This window comes from Trachurus japonicus, chromosome 22, assembly GCF_045865225.1.
Source record: "Trachurus japonicus isolate A0001 chromosome 22, Traja_1.0".
Lineage (NCBI taxonomy): Eukaryota > Metazoa > Chordata > Actinopteri > Carangiformes > Carangidae > Trachurus > Trachurus japonicus.
This window is the reverse complement of record NC_140928.1, coordinates 23,690,859-23,706,612: the sequence shown is the minus strand read 5'-3', so window position 1 is coordinate 23,706,612 and position 15,754 is coordinate 23,690,859. Positions and strand designations below refer to the sequence as shown.

Genomic DNA, 15,754 nt, shown 5'->3' with positions numbered 1-15,754 from the left:
TCTTAACTAAAAAACGGTTACATCCTTTCACAAAGTAAAATAAATAATATAAATAAGAAAAAAAAGCACACAACAAAATTCCTATTGGCCGGGAAGCATTAAATCAGTTCCAGTCTGTCATTGCACCTGATGCAGCAGTAACACCTTGAGGCTGCCTGAGGTCAGGGCTAACACTGCCAGGGAGACTTCTCACCTTCTTCTCTGGGCTGTCAACAGGCCTCCAGTTGTTGTTCTTGATTTGCTGCAGCTGGTCAAACTTCATGGTGACGTCGTCGATGGAGAGCTGTAGCAGGTCCCAGAACCCGGCCAGGTCCTGAGAGGTGGGCCGCGGCATGGCGCTGGGGTCCTACAGGAGATGAGGGTGGGAGGAGTTAAGACTCTGTTTAGATCTGTGGTGGCGTAAAGTAATGAGCCAGGTAGGTGGGTCGGTGTCCGGGGTTGCAATCACCAGCTAATATCCACACATGCATAGAAAACATAGGCACCTAAATACTGTTACTCAAGTGCAGTTATCAGATACTTGACTACTTCCATTTTTTTGCTGCTTTATTCTCTTTACTCCACTTCAGTTCAGAGTGAAAAGTGGTGCTCTCAGTCCTGTGATAAACTGACAACCTGTCCAGGGTACCTTGCCCTCGCCTACTGTCAGCTGAGACTGGCTCCAGCGCTCACCCTGTGACCCCATAATAAAGATGAGAGATATAGCTAATAGATGGATGATGTACTTAGGCTGCTTTAAAGATGAATACTGTACATATTGGATTATAAAATAAGCTTTCAAAATACATCATATTGTCAACAATTGAATTACGGGTTTGCAGGCTTTGGGCTTCTGACACTTTACAAAAAGCAGAGTGAAGTCAGGGTCATAATTTAGATTCTTAGAGTCTATGTGCTAACAGCTCCACCAACGAGTGATTTTCCTGTTTTTTCTTCTTTCCATGACCCGTCAGATTCATCTTGTGTTCATATGCATAACGCAACTGTATAGAAAAGGATTCAAACTATATTGTTTTTTTTGTTTTGTTTTTTTTAACACATTTTTTTTTAGCGTGCCTAATTGTCACCTGGCCGGGGACCTCTGCACCTGAGTATCATGTTTTGCCTATTGGTCACTGCATTTCAGCTTGAATCCACTAGATGTCCTTATCAGATTTAAAACAGGCACAGATGCCAGTTTTTAGGGCTTCAGGGTTGAAATGAGAGATAACAAACATGTGATAGAGACCAATCCTGTCATATGCTAAGAGATGAGTTCAGAAATAATAAACTGCTTTTGACAATCGTGTTCTATTCATGACTTGATGGAAATGAAAGGAACGTCAGATTGAGCAGTGCCTCATTGTCTCTGGTTGTAATGAATCATGAGAATCTGTGCTCACCCTCTTTATTTAAGTAATAAAGAGTCAGTCCGCATCTTTGTTCACTTCTCCTCAATTGATCTACAAAGAGACACTGTTGCAGGGTAACAGTACAACAATGGTGTGAGACAGACAGTTTTCTCAATGGTCTCATCACACAAGAAGTAATTAATTCAGGACCATTTATAGAATATAATGCTAATAATACAAAGTTCGTGAGTTTGCTTTCTACTGTATATGAACCATGGGCATATAGGAAGCAATAATGAGTACATGGAACCTTTCATTATAACTAAAATAACAAAGTGTGAATGAAAGAGTGAATAAGAAAGCTGCTGAAGTGTCCCAGTCAACCTGTATAGTTGCATTTTAAACTCTCTGAGTCAGTGTCAGATCCAAGACCCCAGGAATATGGACCTGCTTCAACAAAACATCTAAAAGGGACATGACTATGTGAGCCCAGCTATATTCCCACACTTACACTCTTACAGTGTCCAACAGACCAGCGGTATGATGGTGCCATGTCTACAGTGCAATTTGCACCGGGAGAGTTACTAGGAGAGCTACTATTTTTATCCCAGCCTTATGTGCAGACGTTTAATTTCTCCTTTAATATAGCATCATATCCTCCTATGGGATTCTGTGTTAACAAAATATTATGGATATCCATTTTCCAGGTGCTGGGAATCAAACCACCGACCTTCTGATTAGTAGGTGACCTGCCTCACTTCCTGAGCCTCATATATTCAAAAAATCCGACTTTCACTTTTAACATTCAAAAGCAAAATGTTATGGCATTACAAGAATGAGAGAAAAACAGACCTTTCATTAAGCTCTCTTTCAACACATTTATCAGCTTCAGACTTACTGTGCTTTGCTAAATTGAAGATAATGCTTTGATATTTACAGTATCATTCTGTGATATTTATAATGTCAAACAGCAAGACTAAAATGTGCATATTATTAGTCATCGAGTCATAGTTTTACTCATTTGTTCAGCATTTTAGGATCACTGCAACTTTTGTTGTTCAAGCAAATGCAAGGATGAAAAACACACAGTTGATTTTAAATATCAGGCTATTCATCAGGTAAGTTAAGCTTGGACACATTTCTGTTATCTGTAATTACCGTGGAAGTGCCTCAGCACTTCATCAGCTTTATTCTGACCCCTGAACTTGAGATATTCCACAAACTGTCTCTCGGAAGTCTTAAGGCTCCAAATTTCCAGAGCTGACAGATTTAGGAGGAGTCAGAGTAAGTTTTAAGCCCTGGCTGTGTCAGTGTGTGCTTTTAATCCTGGAGCTCCTCCCAGAGAAGTGCTCCACACAAACTGTTTGTCTCTTTTCAGAACATTTTCAAGTCCAGCTTTATAAAAGTCGATCTATGAGGTAGAGAGAAGCAGGCAGTTATAACGCAATTAGAGGTCTATTCAAGCTGCTAATTTGGGAGAATTTATCCACAAGTGAAGCCTAGACGTGCAGTGGATTTTGATCTTCATGCATTTGTGATCTGGAGAAATGATGCAGCTGTTTTTAATGGGGAAGTTGCAGAGTAAACTTGCATAATGCTGTTTCTTTCAAATGTGAAAAAGCACTTGACTTGGTTTAAAAGGCTGGTTGACTGTATCAAATCCCCATGCAATTCCCATTCCCCCCTGAATAAGCAGGTTCTGCTTCACACTGCAAAAACAGCATCATAGTCTCTCAGAGCTCCACACCTTCATTTGAAATATTGGGCTCTTGGCTCAGATCAATATAACCAGTTGTGAACAGTGCAAAGAAAAAAAATGCGAGGCAGAAATCCCTGACCCTGTGCGTGTTCTTGACCTCCTGGATAAGCAATAGAGTGGCTGCTGTCTGGTTATTTAAGTTCTATTTACGGTTCAGCCCTCAGTTCTACTCTCTGCATTACAGGGGACCCACCCACCCACCCTTATCTATTGTTCATTTCAAAAACATTCAGGTCACATAGTATGAATGTGCTGTTGAGCTTTTCAACAATCAATGCCATATTCAGGGAGCTTTGATTCAATGTGTTACAGTTGGCTGAAGTATGAAATGTGCACTGTAGGTTGGAAAACTAAGGCTGTGAGGACACGTAAAGGAGTGTGGAGCTGAGTCAAGACAAATCTTTTTGTGCTTGCTTTGTTCACATTTCCTCTGTGGCATACTAATTTGTCCTCTCCTCACTTTAAATTCAGATCTATTATTCTGATGTATTCTAATTTCTGCATACAGAAGATATTGAAAGGAGTAACATTATTTAAATTCTGACCTGCACCTGAAGGAGACTAAAAAAATGTGTCCTACGTGCGACTGTAACTATAAGTTTGTCTGAGTTGACATGAAAAGAATAAAATCAGTTTTTTCTCCTAAAACTGAGACATGATTTGTAAATTCCTACAAGGACAAAACTGTATTGTTCTATCTTATCATTTTAAGCTGTGTCATATATGGATAGTCATATATATAACATATATATAACACTTACTATCTATTGTTTTCAGAGATCACATTAGTAAAGTATTATTGTTCTATTCTTCTTCTTAAGATATTTAAAAGGTCTTTTGATATCACCTAAGTAACAAATTCCCTCTAATCACAACAAGAGTCTGCATTAAAAATAATGTATGGAACATTGTTACATTTCAGAAATGTAGAGGAAAGGAGGACATTTCAGTGTGTGTGTGTGTGTGTGTGTGTGGACACTCACATACTGCTTCTCTTTGATAGATTTCTTACCAGGTTTTGCTGACACAGCCAGTAGAATTGCTGAAATTTCTGAGACATGAGCAGCTGAGCGCTTCCCACCGCACTTCGGATTTTACCTAGGACTGAAACACACACAGCATATCAAATACTGTACAGGACACACAGAAAGCGCCATATGTCGAGTGTAAAGAAAAAAAAAGTTGAAGATTAAATATCTGAAGCTTTCAGCCGACCACTCACTCTCCTCTGTCAGGTCGTTCTCCTCGGCCTCTGCCTCCATCTCTTTGCACCAGCCCTCCATCCTCTTGGTCTCTGTGTGGAGCAGTTGCATGAACCAGCTCCCGTCCCTCCGCAGGGAGGGGGAGGCCCTGCCCGAATCCACCGACGAGACCGCGCTCTCCCGCGGGGAGGGGGGTTCCAACTGCCAGGTGGCCTCGCTGGTGGTCTCCCTGGGGCTGGGGGGTTCGGTGGGGGTACGGTAATCCTCACGGTAGCTGAAGAGCCCCTGTGTGCGTACGGTTCGCACCGCACCGTACTGTGTGGGTGTGCTGGGCTCGGAGTGGCGCTGGAAGCCCCCACCAAACTGCAGGCCTTTGTCCTCCATGGTGGGGAAGCCCTCCAACTCCATGTCAGCCTGCACAGCTGCAGTCACACTGTTGGAGCGTTTGAACCTGCCCTGCCTGCAGAGATACACACACACACACACACACCCAAATGACAGAGAATTGCAGCAATGATGGGGATATATGTTTGTAAAAGTGAGAGAAAAACATCAAAGAGCAGGCAATTTAAATGATTATCTCACCCCTTCTTGTCATCTTCTACCTGGATCCCGACAGAGTGGTACTCCCGTGAGCCTTTGCTTTCAGATTCAGAGTCCGTGGCTGCTTCCACCTAATACAGAGAAATGGTACAAATCAACGGTGCTTCTAATTATGTGAGCGGCCGTTCTCCTGTGTTCCTGGGTTTATTGGTCGGGGACTGGACAAAGCACCTCAACGGTACGGCGCCTGTCAGAAAGTAAACACTGCATGATTTATGGAAGCTGGAAAGGTAACAAGACTGAAGAGGTTGCGATGCATGTTACGCTGCACACTGTATTGTGTCTAAAAATACTCATTTTAGTTCGTTATTTTCAGATTTTTGCTTATTTAGCTCTTGCTGTGGCGCAGTGCTGTGTTGAAATGAGGATGTGGGACACATGCACATCAAACTCTCAAATCCAGATCAAGTGATTTGCAATGAAATAGAAATACAATTAAACAAAGGTACAGAGTATTTTCTTGTATCATAATCTATATTTTTTCAACAGTCAAACAGGAGTCTAACTAAGTTTTCGTTCAATCTCAACATTCTAACATTGTTTCCTGATGTTGGCAGCTGGATAGAATCAGCAACTAGAAACACTGATGAGCTTGTATTGGCTGCAGATTAAGGCATTTTCTCATACAAAGCCAAAAGGAGAGCAAACATTGGATTCAAATGAGTGCTAATAGTGCTAACAAGTTAGCCATATCAACATTTGCATCTCGTCATATTGCTCCCAAAAGGCCTGAAAAAAAGAATCCACTGGAAAACTGCTTAATGCTCTAAGTGAGGTCGTAGGGTTTTTGCAGAGTATTCATGGCTGTGTGGCCATAGTTACGCTGTGACAGATAGGGCAACATTAGTGGATATTATGGGATGGGAAGGAAGAGTGACTGATGATGATCCTCCCTGCTGCTGCGTGGCTGAGATCCTGATCCAGCAGCCCAGACTCAGAGACTCTTTATCGCTGCCTGCACCGCTCCCCGGAGCCTCACATTTTACTGGCTTTATGGAAACCCTGTCACTGCTCGCCATTTCTGCTGTGCTCTTCTATCTGTCACTTTTTACGTGTTTCTCCATTTGCTCATCTTTTTCTTTTTTAATTTCTTTGCTTTCACTGCTCTCTTTGTCTAGCGTTCACAATTTCCTGCTGGCTTACTGTCACAATCTTTTTCTCCCTTTTGTGTCTTAAGCCTCTCTTGGACATTTTTTGTCATTTGAGTCTTTCTTCCTTAGTGCCCACTGAGGCTTTTTTTCATTGTGACTGTATCAAAAATGGTCTGCACATCAAAAGTTTGTACAGAGCGGCCGACATGGTTACTGGCAGAAAGCAATGAGCCATTTCTTTCATTCTGAATCTAGCTCTCCTGAATCCAGGTTTTCTACAGTATCTATCTTTTGTTGGTATGTTTACCAGAACATTCTGGTGTCTTTGCCACGAGAGTGATTGCAAGGGTGATTCATAAATGATCACACAAGGCCTTTAGAGCATCTGACATTCATAAATCTCCAGCGAGAGTTTTCAAGAGAGAGAGTCAAAGGCACCAGGTTCAAAATAGGGTGGGCTTGCGCTGTGGAGAAATGTCAGGCCTATCTTTGGTGTAGAGTGGTCAGTATTAAAGCTGTGAAGTGACATTTTTGGAGAGCCATTTTGTATTCTGTCAGGCTATTCGGCAGAAGCTGTTAGCGGGAAGGAAATGAGTATAGAGCAGCTCGCCGAGGTGACCTCCATTACTTTGTGTTAGAAGCAGAGCAGAGTCCACCTCATGAAGAGAGAATGAGTTTCATGTCTGTGATGGATGTGGACTGCAGGAAGACAAAACATCCAGGAGGCTGTGAGATTTACGTCCAATAGGCTTAGCTACCCTGAGGACGTTTAGGTGTGAGTACATAGACACACACATACACACACACAGCATCGGTAATCACCGCCACAACATAAGCACAGGTGTGGAAACTGTGAGCATCAGCGGAAAGCTGAACAGAGCCGCTGCGCCTTTCATCCAAAAGAACACACAAACACCACCTGGTGACTCCTGCCAGCCGGTGACTGTGTTTAAGGTTAAAAGATTTGACTTCCACTTTATACAACTTCATTACGGCTCCAATTAAAACTATTTTTGTAAACAATCAATCAGCGCTTTAGAACACAAACATGTCTCAGCTGTGGCTGCCTGGCTGGGGCTGTGAAGTGGCCTCTCAGGACCAGGAGGGTGGAGTCAATACAACACCACATCCACACGGTCAGAGATTAATAACATGTTGACCTTCTGAGAGAGAGGGTGTAAAAAGCGAACTACAGATCAATGCAGAGGCAGCTAATTCAGGTTAATTATGCTTCCAGCAGCATGTCCAGCAGAGTGATTGGCCATATGATATGATGAGGTCAATGGAAGATGTCTATAATATTGAAAAGTGCTCTCTCTGTAACACATTATGGTCATCTTATTTATTCACTTAAATAGTATTGATTAATGGTAAACCATATCGGGTTTAAGACAGGCAGAGCAGCTCATGTGCATTATACATGCGCCACTAAAATTTTTTTGAGTTAGTAATTCAACTATAGTTTCTGTCATTTTTTAGATGGAGGTTCTCTTGGCAAAAAAGCAAACTCAGTTTAGACTCTAACTATGATCCACCACTGTGAACTTTATCCTAATTCAGATTAAACTAACCGGAATAAACAGTTTTTAAGTATTTTATTCCCTAACATGAATACCACACTATAAGGAACAAAATTACAGTGAAGATTTTTTTTTATTTCTGTAGAACAAAAAGTTATCAAACTTTAAGTAGCTACAAATCACCGGATTCTTGATAAAAAAAAAATCCTATTCCACCAAGCTGAAAAAAAAAACGGCATTAAACTTTTTTGTTGTGAAATCAGTGTCAAATGAGTTCAAATGCAGCTCTGACTGTATCTGCAATACCCTGACACTATGATGTCCTGACGATCAAACAGACATTCAAAGTGGTGCTGGACTGATGATGATGGGTTGGACTGCATCTAAAGGGAGTTCCCGGGACACTTTAAATGTTGCCAAGTAAAAACTGCCCTCTCAGATGCCTCTGTAGATATAAACCTTTTTTTACTCCTGTATTTATAATCAAATGTTTTTATGCATTTTACACAGATCACTGCTGCCCATACGAAAGAAAATCTAATTCTGTCGCTCTAATTCACATTTGCACACACAGACATGATGCATCCTAGCTTACTCCCTGACTATACCACTCCCGTGAGTTCACCTCCACTTCTTCTCATCCTCTTAAACAGCCTCCTGCTCTTTCCGCTTCACACCTCTCTCCTCCACACTGTATCTGATATGTATTCACCTCTGCTGGTAACGACTGAGCTAAATCCGAGCTGCATGTGCGCTGATTTGGGAAGACGTGGCCACGATTGCATTTCGCCCACTGTGAAGTTTCGTGAGGCATGACAATGAGGTTTTGATGTCGCAGCTCTGCTATTTAAAATTAGCACTCATCAGTGTGGTCAGGCGGCAGATCGGCCTTGGATGACTGACTCTGACTAACAGGAAACAGGAGAGTGGAAGTAGCTTACTGTATGTGGGTGAGGTATTAGGTGTGAAACAGAGAGTAAAGAGTTATCTGCTCATTGACAGAGTAAAGCCGTCCAAAGGAGACACTGTGCAAATTAATGAATACAGGACGAGGTGGTGTAGGCCAACAATGCAGGAAAATAATGGAACCAGGTTATTTTTACATTCACCTGAAATGTCTCAAAAACATGTCAGTGATAATGATAATGGTTCAGATATGGGTCACACTGACTCATTTTGGTTCTTCACAGATATGTGAATGTGCACTGCACTTTCTACCAAGTGAATAAGAGTCCAGTAAACTGCCGTCTTTGCTGTGTCCTCATCCAGAAATATTCCTTTCATTCTGAGGTTATCCTTCCACAGCAGTACGTCATCTGAAGCCTTGGTAGAACTTGTGTCCACTTTACCTGAAGTTTCCTGAGTTGTCCAATGTTGCTATGGTAACTACGTTTCTCTATAATTAAAGATCACTTCACAGTGAAGTGAAACTTTGTATAAATCGGGAGAGAGCGGACAGTAACCAGGTTTCTTTAAAAGACGGCAGACTGAAATCCAGTACATCATTTTAATAGCCTATTAGAACTAATGGGTTGGAGGCTGTTTGTCATTGCTTGCATTTTACACATAACGGAGAGAAATGTAATTTGTGGTTAAAACACACTGCTGGGTACTGCCTAACTCTAGATATGATAGAGTGCAGCAATGGGAGCAGGATCAATTGACTTTGAGGGGATCATTTATTCGCTGGCCGACTCCCCGATGGCAACATCTGACAGTCAATGGCTTCGGTGTAATTTGGGTCCTAGACCAATCTCCAGCCAAAGGACTTTATTAATATCCGCTGAAAAAAAGCTCAGCAATTACCCTTTAAGGTGCGCTTGATTTATCTTGCAAGAATGACTTGAACAGCACCCAGTGACTTTCAAACACCCCCAGAATGAGATGAATGGGTGTTTCCTTAAATGTTTGAAAGGTTGAGTTCAACTTTGCACTTGGCAGTCAGCAGAAACGGGAGTGAGTTTGTGAATGTATAGATTTATGACTCAAAAGAGAATAATAATTGTGTTAGTACACTTAGGAAAGATAAATAGGAGAAAGTGTATGTAGACAGAGGGAATTATGATGATAAAGAGGAGCTGAGAACCTAAAGTATATGAACCGAGAAAAATAGAGAGAAAAGGAAAATTACTACTCCCTATGCTCAGTGTAAGAGAGGATGCCATCCATAACTTTTAAATTCTCATATTCTTAGAGTATCTTTGATATTCTGCTTTGAACAAACATCGGAGTGATGATGTGAGCTGCCAGAGATTCCTCTGTCTTTGTTCTGCTGCAGACCTGCAACCTTTAGACTGTGACATGAGATCAACAACGGCAGAGCCTCAGCCAGTGTCAAAGATTGAGGGAAAGAAACCAAGGTAAGATCACAGGGAGTGGGAGGCGTAGCAGGATGAAGAGCTAGAGGAGGAGGAGGAGGAGGAGGAGAGGAGAAGAGAGAGAGAGAGAGAGAGAGAGAGAGAGATAGGTACAGTGACTGGAGAGGGAGTGAATGAACCGTGGACTGAACGATCATTCACTAAATCCTGCTACAGCATGAGTTGAATCTTAATTGATGGATTGCAGTAATATGACTCACCCTTTCTATTTTTAGCTGCTGAAAAGAGAGCAGCGTTTCGGAGTAGAATGTACTGTATGTGTGTGAGAGTATTTTGTAGCTACGAGTTACGCAACCATATAGCTTTGTGGTTGCAGGAGGAGCACAGGACTGACCTGTATCCCTATAGAGGAGCGCGGCGTCTTCAGGTACTCCTCAGCCTTGGACACCAGGATGGCCTTGTCGCAGGTGAGCACCGAGCTGTGGCTGTCTGTGGACGGGTGTCTCTTCCCGGCCATGACTCCGGCCGCCTCCATGGCTATAGTCACGGCCTTGGTGCTGTCCAGACTGTCGGTGGAGTTATAGAGGGCCCTGCCCGGGCTCAGCCCCAGACTGAGACCATCGGAGGCCCACATCCCACCATGAGGGTGCCGCCCCTCGTGGTAAGCGTCCTGGGTGGACTCGGTGCTGCTCTGGGCCGTGATGGAGATGAGGGGTTTGGAGGTGGTGCGTGGTGGGACTGGAGGAGGGGTCTTCTTGTAGTTGGGTGTGTAGGTGATGGCTGGAAAAAGGTGCAAAGACATGATTATTTGAAAAGTTATTCTTAAGGTGATTTTATGTGTCGTGGCCATCACAGAAAGGGAAAGCTTTGTTTTCAATGGATAGGAAAAAAAACATGGGTTAATTACCTTAGGCCACCTATCTATTTATGTAAGAAAGTAAAATATAACTTGATGAACATGAACAAACAATGTATGAAGTTTCAGCTAAAATAAATCAGTCAATACATAGCAGCATAATAATAAAAGAGAACCAATGAACAACTCTTTTGTGAAAGTCAGTATTCTCTATTGTATTTCACATCCTCCTTTAGAAGTTCTGTTGTAAAGGTTAAAAACCACACTGACACCATATCCCATTTTCTCACCACCACATGTCTTGCAGGATCTGACTGCTGATGTTAAATGTCTTAACTATTGGCAACAATTCCTTTGAAAAAGACAAAAAAAACCCAACAGTTTGTTAATTTATCTCACTCTCAATGTTGTGATTTCCTGTCTTTTCCTGTGGTTTTGGGATTATCTAATCTACATTTATCTAATCTGAGTAAACCCAAATCAAAATGGCTCATAAACATCTAACGTAAAATTCAACTCCCAAAACAGCTGAGTGATGTAGTTTCCATAATCAGGAGTGACTGCATATTTGTTGGGGACCATTTTCAGCTGTGGATCAATACACACTCTTTTGCACGTGTGTCTTCCAGTTGCAGATTCTTGTATTCTCACGGCAGATGTATGTCACTGGTTGTTTCATTGTTCATTTAGTAATGAACCTACTCTGCAGTGGATTGTGTCTATTTACATATATACAATGATAATCAAGACAGGAAGGCAGGAGAGGATAACAGCACCATCGGGCCCGGGCTGGATTTGAACCCAAACTGCTGTGGTAAGGAAACACCATGTGGACACCAAGTATTCACAGCCAGTTATCTGACAGGAAGCTGATTATTTTCAGATTTATTATCACTCAACTTTAACACTTAATTAATGTATTTCCATTATTTAATCACCTCATTAGCATAATGTGGTGAGCTCATACATCATAGTGACTATGATGATGGGACATTAGGCTGAAACATTATTTGTTTCCACTTAATTATAGTTGGTTGCTAAAAATGGGTGAAAACATTGTTTTTGATACAGGTCCTGGTCACCTCATCGACCTCAGAGTGAACACTTTCTGTTATTCCTGGAAATCATTTCCCCTCCCTCATTTATTCATTGCCAGAATTCAGATAAAGGGAGAGAATGGTTGAAAATGTGCACTCCATTTCAATGTGATGAATATACGTTATTTAAATAATGGAGTAAGTCGATAAAGAGAGAGAGAACATCAAAGCTGCTGTGACCTGAAACTCTCCTCAGACATGGATGATAGTGAAAAACCGGAGCAGCAATCAACAGCACTCGTGTGGAGGATCCTGGTGAGGAGCTCCTGCTCGAGCAACGCTGACAACTCTCATCTTCTTATTCTGTCCGTTTCACGACAGAAGGAGGGTGGAGGGGGGGGGGTTACTTTCTTTCAAGTGCAAATGAGAATATGGACCTAATCCACAGAGAGATGGACTGAGGAATGGGTCATGAACGCCTTCTAGGCTTTGACGTGTCTTTATTTCCAAGCGAGGCTTTGAGAGAGGAGCTGGGTGTAGTTACAGGCCGAAACATCTGAAGCACAAGCTGTGTTTGGTGTGTTCTGATCAAAGCTGAGAGCGTGCCAGGTACCTCGGAGCCAAGAAAAGAAGAAAGAATAAGGCGAGGAGGAATAACAGTGAGTCATGCTGCAGGTTAAGTTATGGGTTATCGTTTTCCCCGACAAAGAAGCAAATGGTGTTGAACTCTGTTGCTGTTCTTGCCTTACAAATGCTTACATCACACAAAGCAATTAAGGAAGTCCTTATGAGACCAAAACAGGATCTATTTTGAGTTCTAATGAGCTGCATCCTTCATGCAGACCTCCAAAAAGCTAAGGCAGAGACTAATACCATTTCACCCTCATTACACTGTAGCCTGAACAGAACAACTACAGAACAAACACACGGTTGTCTGCAACAAGGGACGGAGAGAGCAGGACTTATATATTTAGGTTGAAACTCTTAGTTTCCCCTTAAAACCTGCAACACCTTTTGGCCTCTCTCTCACCCGTATTTTGGTTGTGCTTATAAATAGCCAGAGACGTCTGGTCTGTGAAAAGCGTTCTGCTCCAGGGGCTTAATGACGCATGCTGCTGTCCATTCACAAAATTAACTTCTCATGGCTGAGAAGATGCATTAGTGAGTAAGATGAGGTGAAAGGAGACAGAAATGTAGGAGGGGGAAACCAGAGGGAGGGTGGATTTGTGGAGGGTGAGGGAGAGGCTTTATTTGGTGTGTGTGTGTGTGTGGAAGAGGGAGATCAAGGGAGGAAAGGGATGACCTGTTCAGGGGACATGATTCAGCAAGAGGACCAAAATAGAGCCATTATTAGCCAGCCAGTTGTGCAAAGGGGTGGGGGGGGGGGTGTCATAACTCTGACTCCCTCCTAGCGATGGCAGGATTACTCAGCACTTTTTTTTTTTTGTCTGAAGCGACCTCACTCACTCTCTCACTGGCAATGGTTTCTGAAGGGAAAATAAAGATCATTTTTGTCCAGAGGATGCAGCATTAAATCAGATATAAATGTCTTTGTTGTTGTGAATGTCACTCACAGACGTATAGCATTGGATCATATGGCAAGTTCAGTAAGAAATTCACATTTTCAAAATTGTCCGACATGCTGTCGCAGGTGATGGGGACACATGACAGATGGGGAAAATGTTCTACACCTCTGAGGTTAAACGAGTTGGATTCAATGAGCAAACAAGCGTGCTCTGATGTCGGCACAGCAATTGGGATTCAGATCTATTCAAATAGAAGAATTGGCATTTACAGTAAATGATTGTCAGAACAGAAAAGCAAACAAAGCTCCTCAAATTACCGTGTCAGTCACATCGGAATAAGGCGAAGATTATCTCGCAGTATGTGATGAGAAATGTGTGAAAGGCGAAATGCACTTTGTGTTCTTCATGTCACTTCACTAAAACTCAACTTGACGCTTCATGTCACCAGTTTTCCCGAAGTTATTTAAAGTTTGCTCGCTAAGTTAGATCATAAAGAGCAGTTCATGTGAACATGTAGTGTTTATGACAGCTTTTTCACGATACTCACTCATATTTTCCTATTATATTATGGTGGCCTTTAGAGGTCAATGCAATTCAAATTAAAACTCTCTTGTGTGCTCTCATGTATTTTCTTAAGTTGCATTGTGTTGAGCTGTCAGGACGGCCGTACTAAAAAAAAAAAAAAAAAGTAAAGAACACCTGGTGTGAGGTAGAACAAGGAGTCGAAAGAGGACAAGTCTGACTCTGGGTTTCTGTGTACAGTGCAAAGCAAATCACAGATTAAAATACTGTATTATGCAGTAAGCAAGAAAATGTACTACAACTATGACTGGAGTTTGGAATGAAATCATTTAGCTTCCAAAAGATATTTGTCAAAAAGCCAAACAGCAAGATGAAGAAGGCGTCTCCCTGTGTGCATGTACATTTTCAGCAGCCAGTATGCACAGCGAGTACAGTTAAAATGATGGAGAATGTTCAGTGGTTGCTAAATGTATTCAGTGGGAATACTCCATTTAATATATTTAAATATATATATCTGTCTCACATACACACACACAAACAACAACCACTGTGCCTGTGAGGCTGATAAACATAAGACACAAAGGCAGTGATTTAACCACTCCATCTCTGTTCTGTTAGGACCTCTCTATATCTATCAGGACTGACTTGTATGCTAACATGAGGGCGGGGCTGTAGGGGATTGAGTGACATGCCGTTAAGAGTCTTTCTCCCCGATTGGATTTATCACTGTAGGGGAAATGCAGCAGTTTGTTTGGCGACAGGCTTTTAAGGATATGCAGATGATGTGGAGGTAGGGAGAGAGAGAGAGAGGAAGATGGATGGCGAGCTCCATTATTGGCAGCGTCACGAGTGTTGCAGCCAGAAACAATAAAGACGTTAATTTAAAAATAGCCAACAATAGATAACAAAAACCAGCCTGGGTGAGTCATTATTCAAGATTATTTAACCAACGCTGGATAGTTTGCAAAAGTTCAAAAGTGTCCTGAGCAGTGTGATGGATCACCGAGAAGAAAAAAAAAAAAAGAAGAGTTTTCAAACACCCCCCTTGCCTATAATGCCTCCGATGTTGTCCTGCTGTTCATGAAAGTCACACCACTGAGTGTTGTCTATAAGTAATGGCGTTTTAGCTGCTGGTGGCAAACTGAACAGCATTTGCATGTCACCACTTAGATGCATTGTCACCGTGGTCTTAACCTCACCCTTTCAAGAAAACAAATGGGCCTCTTTGTCGACTTAGATGGATCACTGAAATACCCAACGGAAGCTAATAATAGAAACATCCAGAGGGTGCTGTGTGCAGTCGTGCCTGCACTCATGTGATATTGCAGACTTTGGAATGGAGGCGGTTTATGAAAGTGATGCAATCGTAAATATGTCAAGCAACAGCACAGAGAGCACTCTGAACAATTGAGAGTCCATTGAGACATTGAGACTCTAAGTCAAAAAAACAGGATGCGTTAGAATGTGGGTGCATTGGGACATCTGCATTTCGCAGTCGATCTAGCAACTGTAGGGTCAAGCTCTGCATGGATGAATAAATAACTGATATTTGTATTGGGAACACAGTGACAAATGGTAAAACTGCATTAATACACAGTGGTCCTTTTAGCGAAAATAAATTGTTATACATCCGATAAACTCCCAGCTGTAAATCAAGAATATCACATACTGTAGTTTTCATTAACTGTCTAGACTCAACATTATTCAAGGTGGATATTTCATTAAAATAATGTCTCGCGCATTGATATGGAGCAATGGGGGACGGCCCAGGTAGCAGGTTTACCTGGGGTTTGCTGGGGAGTCCGATCAATGCTGCAGGTGGAGGGAAGGCAGAACTGGATTCCTGAAAACAAGGGAGTGGGGTGGATATTCAGAAGAATGGGCTTATCTGCCCAAACATACAGCACAGTACAATCTATGAACTTTACACAAGGAGGTAATGGAGAGAGGGAGAGACTGCAGGCTGTTAGGACCAACCTGCACAGAGGC

The 15,754-nt window shown here is 42.1% G+C and overlaps 1 protein-coding gene across 4 annotated transcripts in view; it reads right to left on the bottom strand.

Annotated features, from left to right (window-relative positions):
• dlgap2a (discs, large (Drosophila) homolog-associated protein 2a) overlaps nucleotides 1–15,754 on the bottom strand; it is a 162,805-nt gene that overhangs the window by 2,376 nt on the left and 144,675 nt on the right. For 2 of the 4 annotated variants that reach the window (XM_085766848.1, XM_085766852.1), the window contains 6 exons: nucleotides 15,549–15,608; nucleotides 10,219–10,604; nucleotides 4,878–4,966; nucleotides 4,313–4,752; nucleotides 4,103–4,194; nucleotides 194–346 (listed from right to left, as the gene is read on the bottom strand). In XM_085766848.1, the coding sequence (XP_085622974.1) occupies nucleotides 194–346; nucleotides 4,103–4,194; nucleotides 4,313–4,752; nucleotides 4,878–4,966; nucleotides 10,219–10,604; nucleotides 15,549–15,608 (1,220 nt within the window). The remainder of the gene's footprint in view (nucleotides 1–193; nucleotides 347–4,102; nucleotides 4,195–4,312; nucleotides 4,753–4,877; nucleotides 4,967–10,218; nucleotides 10,605–15,548; nucleotides 15,609–15,754) is intronic. The other 2 variants (XM_085766849.1, XM_085766850.1) reach the window with 1 other exon arrangement.